Source organism: Natator depressus, chromosome 1 (genome assembly GCF_965152275.1).
Source record: "Natator depressus isolate rNatDep1 chromosome 1, rNatDep2.hap1, whole genome shotgun sequence".
NCBI classification, from domain to species: domain Eukaryota; kingdom Metazoa; phylum Chordata; order Testudines; family Cheloniidae; genus Natator; species Natator depressus.
In genome coordinates, this window is record NC_134234.1 from 321,644,639 (window position 1) to 321,661,087 (window position 16,449).

Genomic DNA, 16,449 nt, shown 5'->3' on the forward strand with positions numbered 1-16,449 from the left:
TGGGACTCCTTTAGAGTGTTGTCAGAGGGAGATGGATTGCCACTGTGGGACACAGACTGCCGCCCCATTCTGAATGCTGCCCCAAGCATTCAGAATGGGGCGGCAGTCTGTGTCCCACAGTGGCAATTCAGCAGCAGCACTGCTGCTCTTCCAGGCATGGTGGCAATTTGGCAGCGACTGCTTGGGGTGGCAAAATTGGTAGAGCCGCCCCTGCACAGGGAGGCTGGCTATGTGAATGAACTAGGTCCAGCACTCCCGTGGCAGATCAGGTGCTCCTATTTGTCCAGTTCAGAGGGTGGGGCACCACATGGGGGCTATAAAAGGTCAGGGAGAGACCCAGTGAGGGGGAGTCAGTCAAAAAAGTCAGGAACCTGGAGGAGGAGGTCACTGGGGAAAGCTATGGACAGCAGGAAGCTCTTGGCAGGCCCTCCCTGGAAAGAGGAAGGAATTGGTTAGGAGGCTGTATGTTTGGGAACTAGGAGAAGGCTGAAGGCAGAAGACCAGCAGGAGAGGTTTGCTGGCTGGTATCCCCAAGCCAGAGAGTCAGGGCCAGAGGGCTGGAGAAGGCTCAAGGCAGGAGGAGCAGCAGAGGGAGTTACCTGCTAGCTCTAAGCCAGAGCCAAGAGCTGGAGAGGGCTGAAGGCAGAGGACCAGTGCAGGAGCTTACCAGCTGACATCTCCAGTGCCGGAGAGCTAGACCCAGAGAAGCCACAAGAGGCCCAGGGCACATGAGGGATGCTCCCCTGGCAAGGATGCTCCCAGCAGAGAGGATAGTAGAGGGGTCCTGCCAGGAAGACTGGGGTTTCCCTCCAGTTGGAAGGTCTAGGGTGGCTGTTACCAGGACAGGAGAGAGCTGTGTTGGAGAACCAGGGTATGGTGAGAGGTGCCTGGGCTATATTTTGCATGTACTGTTTAGATGATGCAGGGGAATTCTGGACTATGGTTTTGGGACTTCTGTTATGATTTATGTGCACTGGACTTTTGTAATAAATGACCTCCACAAGGGCGATACTTATACTTGGGAAGCTGGTTTGGATTATTTCTCGAGTGTCTGAAGAAATAAAACTGAAACACGCACACCTGCCTTGCTTTTGCCTGCTGCAGGAGGGTGCTGCAGGAGGGTGCTCCAGGAGGGGCTGGCCTGTGACAGTTTGTCATATTCTGGAATGCAATCTAGACAAGTGAGGAGTTTGTCACTGCCTGTCCTGTAATCCTGAGTGCCCAAAATGCTCTGCTGCTATAACTCTCTTGTGTGGATGCTTCCAGACAGCATACAAGCATGCACTGAGGGTCTCTGTGTTAAGGAGCTCTGACTCAGGAGTTCTGATTCCAGTAGCCTGGTTGTTACGCCACTGCCACACTCTGGCCTCCACCAGCCTTTGTTACACCTGGCAAGATGACCCCAACAATCCCCAGTCCCAAATTTTCCCCAAACCATGTACTGTGCAATGTTTATCCCTCTCCTGAACCATGCAGAAAGATATTAAGGTTTGTTTGTTCCTTTGAAGATACAATACTCACCAGCTTGCCACATTAACTGGAGTTAACATTCACTTTAAATCAAACACAGCACTGGGTTTGTTTAGATTAACAGTAAAACAAATTTATTAACAAAAGAAGATAATATTTTAACTGAGTGTAAAGGATAAAGTTAGAAATGGTTACAAGCAAATAAAAGTGACAAATGCTTTCTAGATGCTAAGACTTAACAAAACTAGGTACAGCCTTCATTCAAGGTAGTTTCCTTACCAATCTACCTTCCAGTTAGAGGGCTGACCATCCCTTTGCTCAGAATCTCCCACAAAGTCCAAAGTGTTCGGTTCCTTTGTCATCTTTAACAGATAACCTGAGGTTCTGTGCACCTTTAAAATGGATTCTTCCAAAGATTAACCCCCAAAGTAAAGTTCATTCAAGCTTTGAGGAAGACAACATGGAGTTTGGCGGTGAAGGAAGTTCCATGTTGGTTTATTCCCCTGCAGGTGTTTGCTAAAATGCAAATTGATCTGTTCCCTGAAAACTCAACCTCTGAGCATCATTGCAGAGGGAAATCTCCTCACCCTATCAGCTTGATGGTCCTGTTTACCTTCTATGTAAATTGCATACCATTGTCTGTTGATATACATTGGAAATACCTTCAAGGTGGCAGAACCACATTTCTTTGTCTAGAATGTGGTAACTTTAGCCCTTCCTGGCAGGCACAGTTTGATAACATAATTTTGCATGTTTGTAATTATCCTCCATACATATACCACACAATAATATTAATGATCAGTATTAGCTTGCTGTTGCATTGTGATGCTGTTAGGGTAACAGAGGTATCCAGAACTTCTTGATGAGTGGATGTATTAAACTCTGAGAATGCAGATGGGCTATTGGTGGGTGGGTGCATGCAGAGAGGACCTATCTCTGTTTGACAAGGCTTCCTGAATGTGTGTGATCTTTTCAGCAAAGTAGGATGATAGTTCTTTGCAGTGCTTGGTGCTAAGCTCTGATGCAGACTGTAGGCACTCAGGACTAATGAAGCAATTTACCACCATGGATAGCTCCTTGTGGCAGGATTTGGCAGCCTCAGTAGAGGCCAATAGGAAAATTCTCTTGGCCAGTAACATAGGCTTAGCATAAGCTTTGAAAAATTTGTTGTTTCATATTGTCTGAATCAGCCTTTGTTTTCAGCCACCAGTGCTTCAGTTTCTGCCCCTCTCTCTTCACCCACACAGAATATCTGAAAACCAAGGGGATCCGTGTGAACGATGGCGAAGAAGGGGCCATTTGTAGGGCCAGTGTGTCAATGGCTGAGAGCACTGTAGAATGGTAATGATTCACCAAGTCTTTGACTCATTGTCCTTTGGCAGGTTTTGGAATTTGTTGGAGTCCTTAAGGTTAAATCAGGATCGTTGGTCTTTCTTGTTGCTAGACGGTCTCTTCCCACTCCCTTAATGGGGTGATGGTGTGGCCAAGACACTGGCTGGGTTGTAATGTCTTCTATCATGATATCTAGGCTGGAGATCATGTCCAGGGTTTGACCAGCTGTGTGCGTTGGACTAGAGATGACCTGTGAAAGTCCTAGTGGGACAAGTGAGATGAATGTTGAGGGTTTTGCATCTGCAACCTTGTCAGCGTGAGCACTGAAATCTCCCAGGATGACAAGTGTGGGGTATTTCACCATCACTTGACAAGCTGTCAGTGAACTTTTTTATGGATCTTTTTGTCTGCGGTGGTCTGTAAATAAGCATAAAATCTATGTTGGCTTTGGCTCTGGTTTCTATTGTCAGATGAATGAATTAAAATTAAGTTGTTTTATGTCACCTGAAGCACCTCTCTTGCTTTTGATATTTGCAGAGATGATGAATGCAGTTCTCACCTGCTTTCTTATCCTATCTAGATCTGTGGTGTACTCAATATCCTGGGGGCGGGGGGTGAGGTGGGCTAGCACAGGGCCTGCAGTGTCATCAAGACAGGTCTCATTGATTAACATTATATCGGGTACTTCATCTCTGATTAAGTCATGTATTGTTGGCAGTGGCAGATCTTGTGTTGATCAGCATCAGCTTTAGTTATGCAGAGCTGTCCCCCATCACGTGTCAGCAGTGTCTGAATACTGAACCTTCAGTAGTACAGTACAGAGTTCCACCACTTGATCCACCGGCTAACTACATGGGAGTGTAACAGAGGAGTGGTAAACACCCATTTTTTCATGGTTTATATGTATAAGAATATCTTCTGTATTTTCCACAGTATGCATCCGAAGTGAGCTGTAGCTCACGAAAGCTTATGCTCAAATAAATTGGTTAGTCTCTAAGGTGCCACAAGTACTCCTTTTCTTTTAACAGAGGAGACGTTTTCCTACATGAACCTGCCCCACTAGAGGAGGTTGAATAACACTTTGAAATAGTGGTGACTTATGCATGAATAGAAGAGTTGTTTAACAAATGTTTTTCCCCCCCTCCCATGGAAAATTTTGACTTTTTGGCAAAAAATAGAAAACCAAAAGATTTAAATTCAGAAATGCCACCACACTGCCTTATGGGAGTGTTAGTCCATGTACCTCATGTTCCCAGTCTCCTCTATAAGCTGTGCTGTTTCAAAAGACTACAACTTCCATTATGTACCACGGTCTCCTCTTTTGGGGTTCTTGTCCAGTTCTTTCTTCATGTGATATCCCAAGAAGGAAATGGGCAGGGTTTTTCTCTCCCTGTCTTACTACCACAACTAAACTGGCAGCAGCTGGGAGGACCCTCTGCTCCTAGGAGTTCCCAGTTCAATTTGTGACTCATACCATAGGCGCTGGAGCACCCATGGGGAAAAATTAGTGGGTGCTCTGGACCCACCGACAAGCAAGCTCCCCACCTCGCCTCCTCTCCTGAGCGTGCCACGTCCCTGCTCCTCCGCCAGCTCCCAGCTTGCTGCTGCCAAACAGCTGTAGCAAGCTCCTGGAGGGAGTGGGGAGGAGCGGGAACATAGCACACTCAGGGGAAGAGGTGGGGCCAGGGCGGGGATTTGGGGAAGGAGTCAGAATAGGGCAGAGAGGGGGCGGAGTTGGGGTGGGGACTTTGGGGAAGGGGTTGGAATGGGGGTGGGAGAGGTGGAGTGAGGGCAGGGCTGGGAGCAGAGGGTGGTGGAGCCCCCACTGGTGCCAGTAGCAGTCGGCGCCTATGCCTCATGCAGTGTTTGAGCTGTGTATGTGTAATACTGAACTGAGGGCATTCACACTGCTCAGGGTTTGGGGCATACTACTAAATCAAGCCCTACTACACAAACCACATAGAGAAAAAGGGTAATTTTCAGCAGTTTATAACTAGGCCAACTTTGAATGGAATTTCATCTCACTAGCAAAAGGCACCTCTCTGACCTCAGGGCTGTTCCCCTGCCAAAATCCAAGTCCAGCTGTAAGCAATGAAGGTGTTAGAGGTTCTCAAAACAAAAAAAAAACTAAAAAAGGTTGCAGGAATATATATTGGAGGGTGTTAGGAAACATGAATATGAGAGCACTGCTTAGAACCTCTTCTAATATGAAAGAGGGAGTGGTGAAGAGAGGGAAACACTGGGGTCCAGCAGCCAGAGTACCAGGCTAGCTGGTGGGAGAGCTGGGTTCTGTTCCTGGCTGTGAGCCCATGGGCCAGGTGGGGCGAGTAGCTTCCCCGCAGCAGCCTGGGCTTCTTTCCTCTGCCTTGTTTGTAAGGTCCCTTGGGCAGGATCTGCCTCTTCGTACCGTGTGTACAGTGCCCAGCGCAGAGGGCCCCAGCCTCCGCTGGGGACGCGAGGCGTCGCTCCCGGGACCCTGGGCAAGGCTTGGCGGCACTAACGAAGCCAGCAGGGAAGGGAGGGTGCTGGAGACCCATGGCCTGGGCGGCACCTGCCCGCCCTCTCACCGTCCCGCCCCTTCTGTCCTCCGCCGGCCCTGCTGGGGGGAGGCTGCGCCTGCGCGCTCTCTGGAGGGGCTGCTGCTGCTGCTGCTGCTGCGTGCCCGGCGCTCGGACCCGGCTGGCTGCGGGTGAGGGGCCGGCGGCGGGGCAGAGCGATGAGCTCCCGAAAAGGTACCGTCCTGGCCGGCGGCGGGAGCCCGGCAGCGGCACCGGCTCCTCGGGGGTGGGGGCTGAGGAAAGTACCGCGCGCGCCCACTAACCTGTGCCCGTTTCTCCCCAGTGCTGGCCCTGCAGGCCCGGAGGCGGCGGCCCAAGCAGCCCGCGGCGGCCGGCAGGAGGGACAAGCACAAAAAGTGAGTGCGGAGCCTCGGCTCCCCCATAACCTGCCGGGCCCCCCATTCCTCTAGGACGGCCCCTGTACATTCCGCCGGACCCCCCGCGGGACTCGCTCTGTCCCACCGGGTTGGGACATCTGGACTCTATATATCTTTTGGGTACAGCCCCCTCAAGGAACCCCCCATGCTTCTCTGGCACCGCCTCCCCCCGGGACTCCACATATTCCGCCAGCATGGGGCTCCCCCAGGACCCGTTGACATTCCTTTGGGACAGCCTGCCCCCCACGAGACCCCTCATATCCCACTGGCATTGGGTCCCCCAGGAACCCTCGACATCCCTCTGGGACAGCCTGCCCCCCGTGAGAGCTCTTATATCCTGCTGTCATCGGGTCCCCCAGGAACCCTCGACATCCCTTTGGGACAGCCTTCCCCCCACAGGACCCTCATCCCGCTGGCATTGGGTCCCCCGGGAACCCTCGACATCCCTCTGGGACAGCCTGCCCCCCGCGAGACCCCTTATATCCTGCTGTCATCGGGTCCCCCAGGAACCCTCGACATCCCTTTGGGACAGCCTTCCCCCCCCCACAGGACCCCCATCCCGCTGGCATTGGGTCCCCCAAGAACCCTCAACAACTCTCTGGGAAAGCCTCCCGCCCACAGGACTCTCCATATCCTGCTGGGATAGACCTCCCACGGGACCTCTCCAGGACAGTCCCCCCATCTTGCCAGGGCACCATTGGGACCCCCCTTATTGCACAGGGTGGTCCCCCCAGGCTCCCATTCCCACATATCCCTCCAGACAGCCGCCTCCGAGCCACCCCATATCCCTCTAGGATAATCTCCCTTGTTCCCTCCATATCCTGCTGGGATAGCCCCTGCCCATGGGACCTTGGAACCCCCCATATCCTACTGGGGAAGGCTCTTCCGTATCCTGCTGGGACAGACCTCTGTCTTTCTGGAACAGTTCCCCCAGGAGCCCCTAGTATCCTGTGAAAAGAGTTCTCCCAAGATTCCCCTTCCCTCACCCCCATATTTCTCCAGAACAGCCACTCTGGGACCCTCCAATATGCCGCCTGGGCACACTTCTCCCTGCCCGGGTGCCCCTCCCATGTCCCGTAGGGGGGAAATCCCTCCTGACTTGGGGGCCACCCTTCCCACCAGAACAGACTTCTGCTGGCCCTCACATTACCCCTAATATCCTACTGAGAGAGATCCTTTCCTTTGCCCCATCTAGCTGGAACAGAGGGTACCCTGTATACATAGCCCATTGGGACAGGGTACCTCTTCCTGTGCACCTATCCCTCATTCTGCTGGAACAGGACACCCCTGGACAGTCTTTCATCTTTGCAGGACAGATCACTCCCATAACTCTGAGATCTGCCTGGATCTCCCCCTCTTCCCCAAATTCCTTCTAGGACACACAAGGAGAGATGGTCCCCTCCCAGCGCCAGCCATAATACTCCCACTGGGATACCAACCCGCTCCGCACTTCCCTATATCTTCCCAGAGGACCGGACCCACTGGGACACCTACTCTCCCTATAGCCCCATTTACCCTTTGGACCCACTAGAATATATGCTCCTCCCATATATATATGGCATCCCCCATCCAGCTCTTCATATCACTCTTATATAACCCATAGCCTCATGGGCTTCTCCTTAAAATCCCATCAGACTTCGCATGTATTTATTAGATTACTTTTTGCCATGTTCTTTATCTGCCCTCCACCTTCCTCCCAATGGGCCATATTTCCATGGGTGGTCTCCCAGGACATCCCTCTCATCCCCATTTTTTCTTCTGGATTTATGTAGAAAGTTATAAAGAAACAGATTCAATCATTCTGGTGCAATCTTTTCCTGCCCTTTCAGGGGTGGGTAAAAACAGCAGAGGTTTACAACTTTTGCTGTGTTGTTCTTTAGATGTGGATAGTAGTTGTGCATCCTCATCCTGTTCTGCTTCTGCTGTATGTTTCCAATGCTGTGTGAAAAAAGCATTGTGCTTTCAGTCATATTAAACATTTTTTAATGTAAGAAACCAAGTTTTGTGGCATAGTTGTACTATGTGGTTGGGTCCATTATTTCCAAAACAACATTTTGGAAGGAAAGTTCGTGATCATCTTACATAGAGTTTGTATGCTTTTGTTTGTCACTTCAGAAACACACATTTCTCAGAAATGATTTGACATTGTGTAGAAATGTTGTTACTTTTAGATTTTGTACTTTTTTTTTATGATTTTCATGAGTCAATATCTGTTTAGATGTCAAAACTACAAAGTGAATAACTTTAACTGATGCTTCAGTGAAAAAATTGCAATGGTTAGTACGCTTTTGGTGAGTGCTGCCTTGTGACTTTGTTTTGGTGAATGAATTAATTAAATGACATTATATTAACACATACTTTTACTGAGCACAGAACTAGAATTTTTTTAATGTTAAACCACGGGGCAAACTGGGTGCTGGTAGGTATGAGTGTTCAGTCAGTTGATGACATAGTCTGTTCCTGGCCACTCGCCATACCGAGTTGGCATTTTCAGATGCAGTGCCCCAATCTATTCTGTTGCCTTGGGAAACAGTGGCTTTGCTACAGCAAACAGTTTTCATTTCTTTTCTACTGTGTATAATTTCTTGTTTCCTTAACCCCTTTTACATTACCTAGTCCTTTTTCTCTGGTTTACTCTTTTGGGTAACAATATAACATCTTAACGTAAAATTCTGAAAGATATGTAGCTCTTTTGAACACTATTGTGTAGTTTTGTCCCAAAATTTTGTTAAAGCTAGTATTCAACTTGACTTCGGGAAATAATAATAATACATTGTGGGGATTTTCACATTCGCTTGGCTTGTTTTTAACCCAAACACTACAGTATTGGGATCTCAGAATAATGGGTGGATTTGGTATACACTACATATAAATTGCATTGATAAATCCCACTGTGTGAGGCAAGGGAGTCATCAAAGCCATTGATAGAACTTTGTGAAACAGTTTTTGTTTAACTGCAGGTCTGCTTTGCAAAGGGACTGTGAAATGATGCCTTCAACAGATCTTCTCCCTGTCTGTTTTGTAGTAAACGTACTTGTTTAGTGTTCTTTATTTCTCAGCATTACAGAACCAGCACAATTGTGGAAGAGACAGCTGGGTTCTGTTTGGCTCTCACATTCAACTGAATTGTAAGGCCTTGTAGTCCTGCAGTATACTAAGGACAAATTTTTCAAACTTGGATGTTTAAGTTTAGCACGTGGATACAAAAGTTGTTTGTGGAATCCATGCAATGTACAGTAAAAAGCAGCACATGGTCTGTTGCAGTGCATTGTTCTGTTTGCTGAGACTTTCAGTGTCTCATCCTAGGAAATAATTCCAGGATGCAACCATTGGCTTTCTGAAATAGGAAATGCTCCAGAAGCTGTAACATTTCATATAAGGCCACTATCAGGTAGGTGTGTTGGAACTAAATATGGTTATTGAGGTATCAAGACATCAATCTCTGAATTCCTTGATGAAGTCAGAATTTGCCAACATCCAGTGCTTCTGTGATGAACTGTGAGAACCTGCTCATCAAGCACTAAATAGTTAAATTAGTAAAGAGATATGCCATGGAGAAGGTTAAATCTGAAGTAATTGCATTACATTTATGTAAAACTCTCTGTTGTCTTCAGTAGGACAGTTGCTTTTACAACTACAGGCTGGTTCAGCATAGGTCCACTAAAAATGCATTATTTCGATTTGCCTTTTCAGGCACAGGGAAGTACAATTTGTAATCCTTTTCACATGCAGTTGGACTGGAGGGTGAATCCATCATGGTGAAGGGCAGGAGACATTAGTGTGCTGCAGTGGTGTGTCCCATATTTTGTTCTGATTTCTCTATTTTATTTTCCTATGCTATTTTCTAAAAAAGTCTATAAAATAATGTAAACCACATGGCCAGGTTCTGACCATGGATTTTGAAAGGGGTTTCTCCTATCCCTCTGTAATCCCTTCTTCTGCCTTTCCCCTTCAGAAGAGGACAGCTGGAGTGGAAGCTATTGCCCTTCTCATTTATTTATTTTTTTCAGCTACAACAGAGTATCATGGAATGGAGGAGAGTCTGTCACAACCTCTGTTCAAACAAAATAAATCGGGTGGATAGCAATGGCAAGTTTTAACCACTGGACTCTCAAGAACTACAAGCTGTGGAATGTGCAGTAGATAAAATAAGGTGGTTGCCAATGTATCTTTCATGAATTCTTAATTTTTCTAATAGATAAGGCCTTTATATCTGGCCACATGCCAGTTTGCTTATTACAATATGAAAATATATTTTTGATCACTTCAATAAAATTTGCCTTAGACTGTAGAGGAAGGGGGTTGAATGGGAAGCAGAACTGTCTATGGCCTTACATAGATTATCAAGACAAAGTGTGAAAACTGGATTTTGAAAGAGCTCCCACTTTCAATGATAAATGTTCCATGTTGTGCATGTTAGTTGTTCTTCTACATGATTAGGGCTTGTCTCAGATAAAAGTTTCATTCCAAATTTCAGACATGTTGTGTCTGCTGATATTCTGGTGTGGTAGAGAGGCTGTTAATCACAAAGTTTAGGCTGTCTAGTTAAGTCACAGGCATAGCTAGAGAAGTGATTGTTTCACCATTCTGCTACTATCAGGTTGAAGGAAAAGATCCACAATATCTTTTCATGCTACTGACTGTCTCCATTTTCTCCTCCAGTGGTAACCTGCTTCTTTAATTGAGGAGCAATAAACTTCAGACCATTGTTGTCTGGTCTGTTTGTAAACAGAGCTGACTTTTTGCATTGGTTTAAAAACCTATTTATCTTAGTTAAAAATATCCTTAACTTTTTGCATGAATACTATTTTGGGGTTTGGTCTACATTGGCTGAGACACACAATGGTGCGCAGGATGGATTGATTTCTTTTACCCTCAACCAATGTTCCCCATCACAGCCGTGGACGTTTCATGCCTCATGCAACAGATCCTGTACACTCAGCTGATCCACCCTGGAGAAACACGTAAAGTAAACAGATCAGCACAATGGAAGAACGGATAAGACCAAGTTTTCTGAAGCCGTATGCACTGAAAAATACCACATTATACTGACCAATGTCAAATAAGGTTCCCCCTACCTTCCCTTCAGCCAGAAGAGATGGTCCTTACACCATGCTCCAAAGATGATCTTTCATGATCTGTTAGACCAAATAGAGAGGTTCTGGAGATAAGAGGTGTCCAATAAAAATTTTCCTACTTCCGCTATTATTTTCGTCTCCTGGACTGCCTTCTGCGTGGTAGGTACTATGCAAATATAAAAGAAGGGATATTTCTTGTTCTGAAGGGCTTGTCATCTAAAAAGATATAGACAATGGGTTCAGCATAAAGTAAAGTAGCCCCGGCCTATCAGAAGGAGTAGTTTATGTTTTAGTCTTACAGGAATTGGCTGAGGTGCTCTCTGGAAAGCTAATGTTAATATTTAATGAATTGTGAAAAACTGGGGAGGAAGGAAGCCAATGTTATGTCAATATTTAAAAAGGACTTATGGGATGATCAGGGTAATTATAGGTTGGCCAGCCTAACACTGATCTCGTGCAAAAGAATGGGACAGCTGTTGTGGGACTTTGTTGTTAAAAGATGGAAACATAATACCAGCCAGCTTGGTTTCATGGAAAATAGAAATTAACTCCGTATTTGTTTCCTCTTTATATACATCTCTATCATAATATTTCCCCTGAGAATATTAGTGGTTATAACACTTAAAAGTGTGCTAAGATCTTCAAAGACATAAAATAAGGCAGCACAGCTCAGAGGACCTCACAAAAATAACCAAATGTAAATGAAGGATTGGAGAAAAAGATGTATCACTTATTTTTGCATCCTTTTACCCCGGTTCTAATCCTGCCTAGCTCTCATCTTTTACTTTTTCCCCCTATACTATCATTTCAATAATTATTTGTATTGTCGTAGTCTCTAGAGGCCACACTCAGGATTGGGGCACCACTGTGCTAAACAATTTTTATAAATGTATACATTTCTCTACCCTCTCCCCGCAACTTTAGTCTGTGTACTCAGTGTTCTATCCATTCCTAAATTTAATTCTTTATTTTACAATTGGTGTCAGCTTCTGTCCATTTCAACTGACTTACCCAACCTCCTGTTCTCCCCTGTTATTTTTCCATACAATCCCTAACTACACTCTGGTTCCTCCTCATGGCTCTGCGAACCATCATCCCTCTAAAAAGTTCAGAGAGGAGTGGCTTTGTTAACGTTTCTGGAGCATTGGTGTTGTGAACAATTGCGCTTGCCACTGTCTAAACTGCGAGATGCCCCTGGCATCTCAGCCACACCCTTGGGAGTTACTGTCCAGATGGTGTATGGAAGGTAAGGTAGAAGGGCAAGAATGGGCTAAAATATTACATACCTTACTGTAACATAACAATCTATATGTACTGTAACATGGCAAAATTGCAATCTGACAAGTTTTTGTCTAGCACTGACAGGTTTCAGTGTGGTAGCCGTGTTAGTCTGTATCAGCAAAACCAACGAGGAGTACTTGTAGCACCTTAGAGACTAACAAATTTATTTGGGCATAAGCTTTCGTGGGCTAAAACCCACTTCATTAGACGCATGGAGTGGAAAAAAACAGTAGGCAGGTATATATACATAGTACATGAAAAAATGGGGGTCAGTGCTAACGAGACAATTCAGTTAAAGTGGAAGCGGGCTAATGTCAACAGTAGAATATTGAGGGAGGAAAAATCACTTTTGAAGTGGGAATGAGGCCAATGTAAACAGGGTGACCCATTTCAAACAATTGACAAGAAAGTGTGAGTAACAGTAGGGGGAAATTAGTATAGGGAGATTAGTTTTTATAGTGACTCATCCACTCCCAGCCTTTATTCAGGCCTAATTTGATGGTGTCCAGTTTGCAAATTAATTCCAGTTCTGCAGTTTCTTGTTGGAGTCTGTTTTTGAATTTTTTTTTGTTGAAGAGTTGCCACTTTTAAGTCTGTTTATTGAGTGTCCAGGGAGATTGAAGTGTTCTCCAACTGGTTTTTGAATATTATAATTCTTGATGTCTGATTTGTGTCCATTTATTCTTTTGTGTAGAGACTGTCCGGTTTGGAATGTACATGGCAGAGGGGCATTGCTGGCACATGATGGCATACATCACATTGGTAGATGTGCAGGTGAACGAGCTTCTTATGGTGTGGCTGATGTGATTAGGTCCTATGATGGTGTCCCTTGAATAGATATGTGGACAGAGTTCGCAGCGGGGTTTGTTGCAGGGATAGGTTCCTGGGTTAGTGTTTTTGTTGTGTGGTGTGTAGTTGCTGGTGAGTATTTGCTTCAGGTTGGGTGGCTGTCTGTAAGCGAGGACTGGCCTGTCTCCTAAGGTCTGTGAGAGTGAGGGATCGTCCTTCAGGATAGGTTGTAGGGTATGCCCAAATACATTTCTTAGTCTCTAAAGTGGCACAAGTACTCCTCGTTATTTTTGTCTAGCAGTGTTTGTTTGGGAAGACTGAGATTTTCAGACTAAATGTGTACTTAAGTTAGTAAAAGGTACTCTATACAAATAGTATCTTGTTACTGCACTGCATATTTTTTAAATGTTTCATAGACTTTTAGCCAATAGCTGTTCTTGATAATAGTGGGGAGTTAGGTTGCTGAAACTCAGTATGTTCATTAGAAATGTACCCCTAGGTTTTGTCATGTCATGCTTGTCCCTTTTCAGGAAATAAATTGGCAACTTTTGATTTGGTATAGAAATTCTGGATAAAGGACAAATGTGTTTCACTAAAATGTCATGTTTAGTGTCACTTCTGAGATGATCTTATTTGGAGGGTGCCTGTAAAAAGGCAATCATGAAGAAATCTCTAACTCTTCAGAAATAAAACTGCTTATTGACTGTAGTTGTTTCACAGTTTTTCTCATCTAAAAAGCTATCAGGAAAAACACTAACTTTTCTAAGATACAGGAGACTGAGTTTTTCTTTGTCCTCAGGGATAGGAAAATAACATTGACTTTAAACTATGGTATTGAGTGTCTCGTTATCATTTTAGAATTCTGGCAAACCATGCATTGACTATAGCCCAGGGTTGTTGAAGTCCTTGGTTTTGTTTTTGTTTTTTGTAATCTTTCTGTTGTAGTTGCTGCAGTGATAAAAGCCAGAATTTGTGCATTTACAAAATCTGCATGTTAATTTGTAATATTAGAATCACTTATTTGAAAACTAGCAAACACAAAGCTTAGTACTGTAAAAATTGTACCATATTATAAGTATATTCTATTAATTGTTGAAAAGAGTTGCATCTCCCTTGTGCCATTTCTTGGAACAGTTTCCGTTTTCACTTTTCCCTTTCTCCCTTGACCTTGCCCTAACTAGTTTTAAAATGGAATTTGATTAATTTATAAATGGGATTATATGACTGGGTTGTCTGCGGTAGCAGCGGACAGGACTCGATTACCTGGGAGGTCCTTTCCAGTCCTATTTTCCTTTTCTGCCTTCTCGTCTCATCTTTTTCATATATTTCCCTCCAGTTTGTCATCTTTGCTTGTTCTTTGTTTCCCCTGTAACTCACCTGAAGGTGACATGCTACATGGGGATGCTACTGGTGGCCCCTTGTGGGCTGTATGTTTTTGTGGCAAAGTGCAACAGGAGAAGAGAAGAGAACTGAGCTGAGCTTGTGGCCCTATATGCTTGAGGTGCGCCTGTTGTGTGCTGTGCCTCCCTTAAAGGTTGCTACAAGTGCTGGAAGCATATTACCAGAGGAGTTTATAGTCCAGCGTGATGTATTTTTCTGCATTCCTTCTTTTCTCTGCACTGTGGCTCTTCCTCTTCCAGACTGTTCAAAGAGGGGAAACAATGTCTTATTGTATGCATTTATATAGTGGAGCAGAGTTAAAGTTGCTGTGGGATCCTTAATTCTGAATTTCCTGACTTTTCCTTCATTAAAATCTCAACCTAATTATTGCTTTAACATAGTCTTTGTATATAACTTACTTTATTCCGGCACAAAAGAATTATATTTAATTTGGCTTAGGTGATTTAACCCTGACACATACATTACATAACTAACTAAAAATCTTTAAGATGAAGTATGAATATTCCACACAGTTTATACATCAGTGAGTTAAAATACTGACGTAAAATTTAAGCTGGCACATTTCAAAAATAGACTGACCTATGAGCCACACTACGCACTTACTAATGCTTTCATTATCTCCATTACTAATTATGTACTTCATAATACAGGAGCAGACTGGTAAATTCTTAAAGGTAAAATCTGTAGAAAAATATTAATCCGGGAACAAATCTTACAGTATGAAGTCAACATCTTTGTAAAACTTCAGAACTGAGTAATCCTGTGAGAGTTTTGTTATGGAACTTTGAGCAGAATAAGGTGTTAATTTATGCAGTTTCAGATCATAAATATAATAAGGTCCTATCCTCTTTCTTTAGACCAGTATATCAATGGCTAATTAGTATGCTTTTTGTCTACTTTGCATATTCAGAAATATTTTCACAGCTAATGTGTAATTTTCTGTTAAATGCTCCAGAAAAAGGTGAGAGAGAAGCTCACATTGACATAATTTAGTAGTGTTTTGCTTCAGCAAAGTTTAGGCTTGTGTATAAGGAAACATGAATGTGCGTACTGGAACTGTCCAAAGTAAGTGTTTTTTGGAAAATTTTGTACTTAGGCAGATTTCTTAGTTTTATGTGTGTTTTATTTCACAGCTGATATTTATTTTTGTTATTCATGACAGTGTCCCTCTGAATGGCCTCTTGTTTCTCTTTAGGTAAGATGTATTGAAGGCAGACCAAATTAGTCTGAATTACTTGCTTACCTTTAATTACAACAGCACTTACTATATAACACGCATGTAAGCTCTTTTTCTATTTCTTTTTCTTAGAAAAGAATATACAGCCCATAATAAGGTTGTATATATGGCAAATGCAGGAAACAGTTATCATATAAAGTAAAATTTTCATAGCATGTTTCATAGTGTGTTTAATACTCTCTAAATATGGTAGAGAAAATTTTATTCTCAAACCACAGATCTGATTGTCTTTAGGAGCTTTGACATTTTGCCAATTACCCAGACTTTCAAATAGGGTTTCTTCCAAAGTAGTTTGACCTCTCTGTGGCTCTTTGGGGTTATGGGTATGCACATCTAAGTTTCTCCTCCTCTGGGGCTCATGCTGTTAGTTAAGGGCCAAATTCAGCCTTCAACTAACAAACTATGCATTTCACCAGACCTTCACCACTATTCCACTCTATCACATGTATAGGGCCCTTCGTTTTCGGTTTCTATTTTATTTAATTTTTCCTGGGAATTTATCGGTGGTTTTTTTACTATAACAAAAACAGGTGAAAATTGGTGGAAAAAACTATTAATATTTTTTCTGAGTAAATATTGGGGTTTATTTTGGTGGATGGAAGGATGGGGAAAAAGTATTCAGTAGATTATGCTTTGATGAATGGAATTCAATGTGGTTTGCTGTAGAGCTAAAACAGAACTCAAAATATAATGTCACTTCTGAGTTTAAGAAAACAATATATCTCTAATCCCCAAATAAAACTTCTCATTTGAATAAACAGTTTACTGTTGTAGACTTAGAACTGTTAGTCTATAAATATTTACATTTAATAATTGGGCTACACCATTTGCAGAGCATACACTCAACTTCATCCTTTTCTCCTTTTTTAAAAACTTTCAAATATTTCCTTGTATTCTGAAACATCTTCTGATACAGATTTTCATTT

General features: G+C 43.9%; 1 protein-coding gene across 7 annotated transcripts in view; it reads left to right on the top strand.

The window, feature by feature from the left end:
- The first annotated feature begins 5,411 nt into the window (after nucleotides 1-5,411).
- The window catches only part of SRPK2 (SRSF protein kinase 2), a 294,675-nt gene continuing 283,637 nt past the window's right edge, over nucleotides 5,412-16,449 (top strand). For 5 of the 7 annotated variants that reach the window (XM_074942508.1, XM_074942500.1, XM_074942505.1 and 2 more), the window contains exons 1-2: nucleotides 5,412-5,534; nucleotides 5,644-5,716. In XM_074942508.1, coding sequence (XP_074798609.1) covers nucleotides 5,519-5,534; nucleotides 5,644-5,716 — 89 coding nt within the window. In that variant the 5' untranslated portion in view covers nucleotides 5,412-5,518. Of the gene's footprint in view, nucleotides 5,535-5,643; nucleotides 5,717-16,449 lie in introns of those variants that run through there. The other 2 variants (XM_074942503.1, XM_074942509.1) reach the window with 2 other exon arrangements.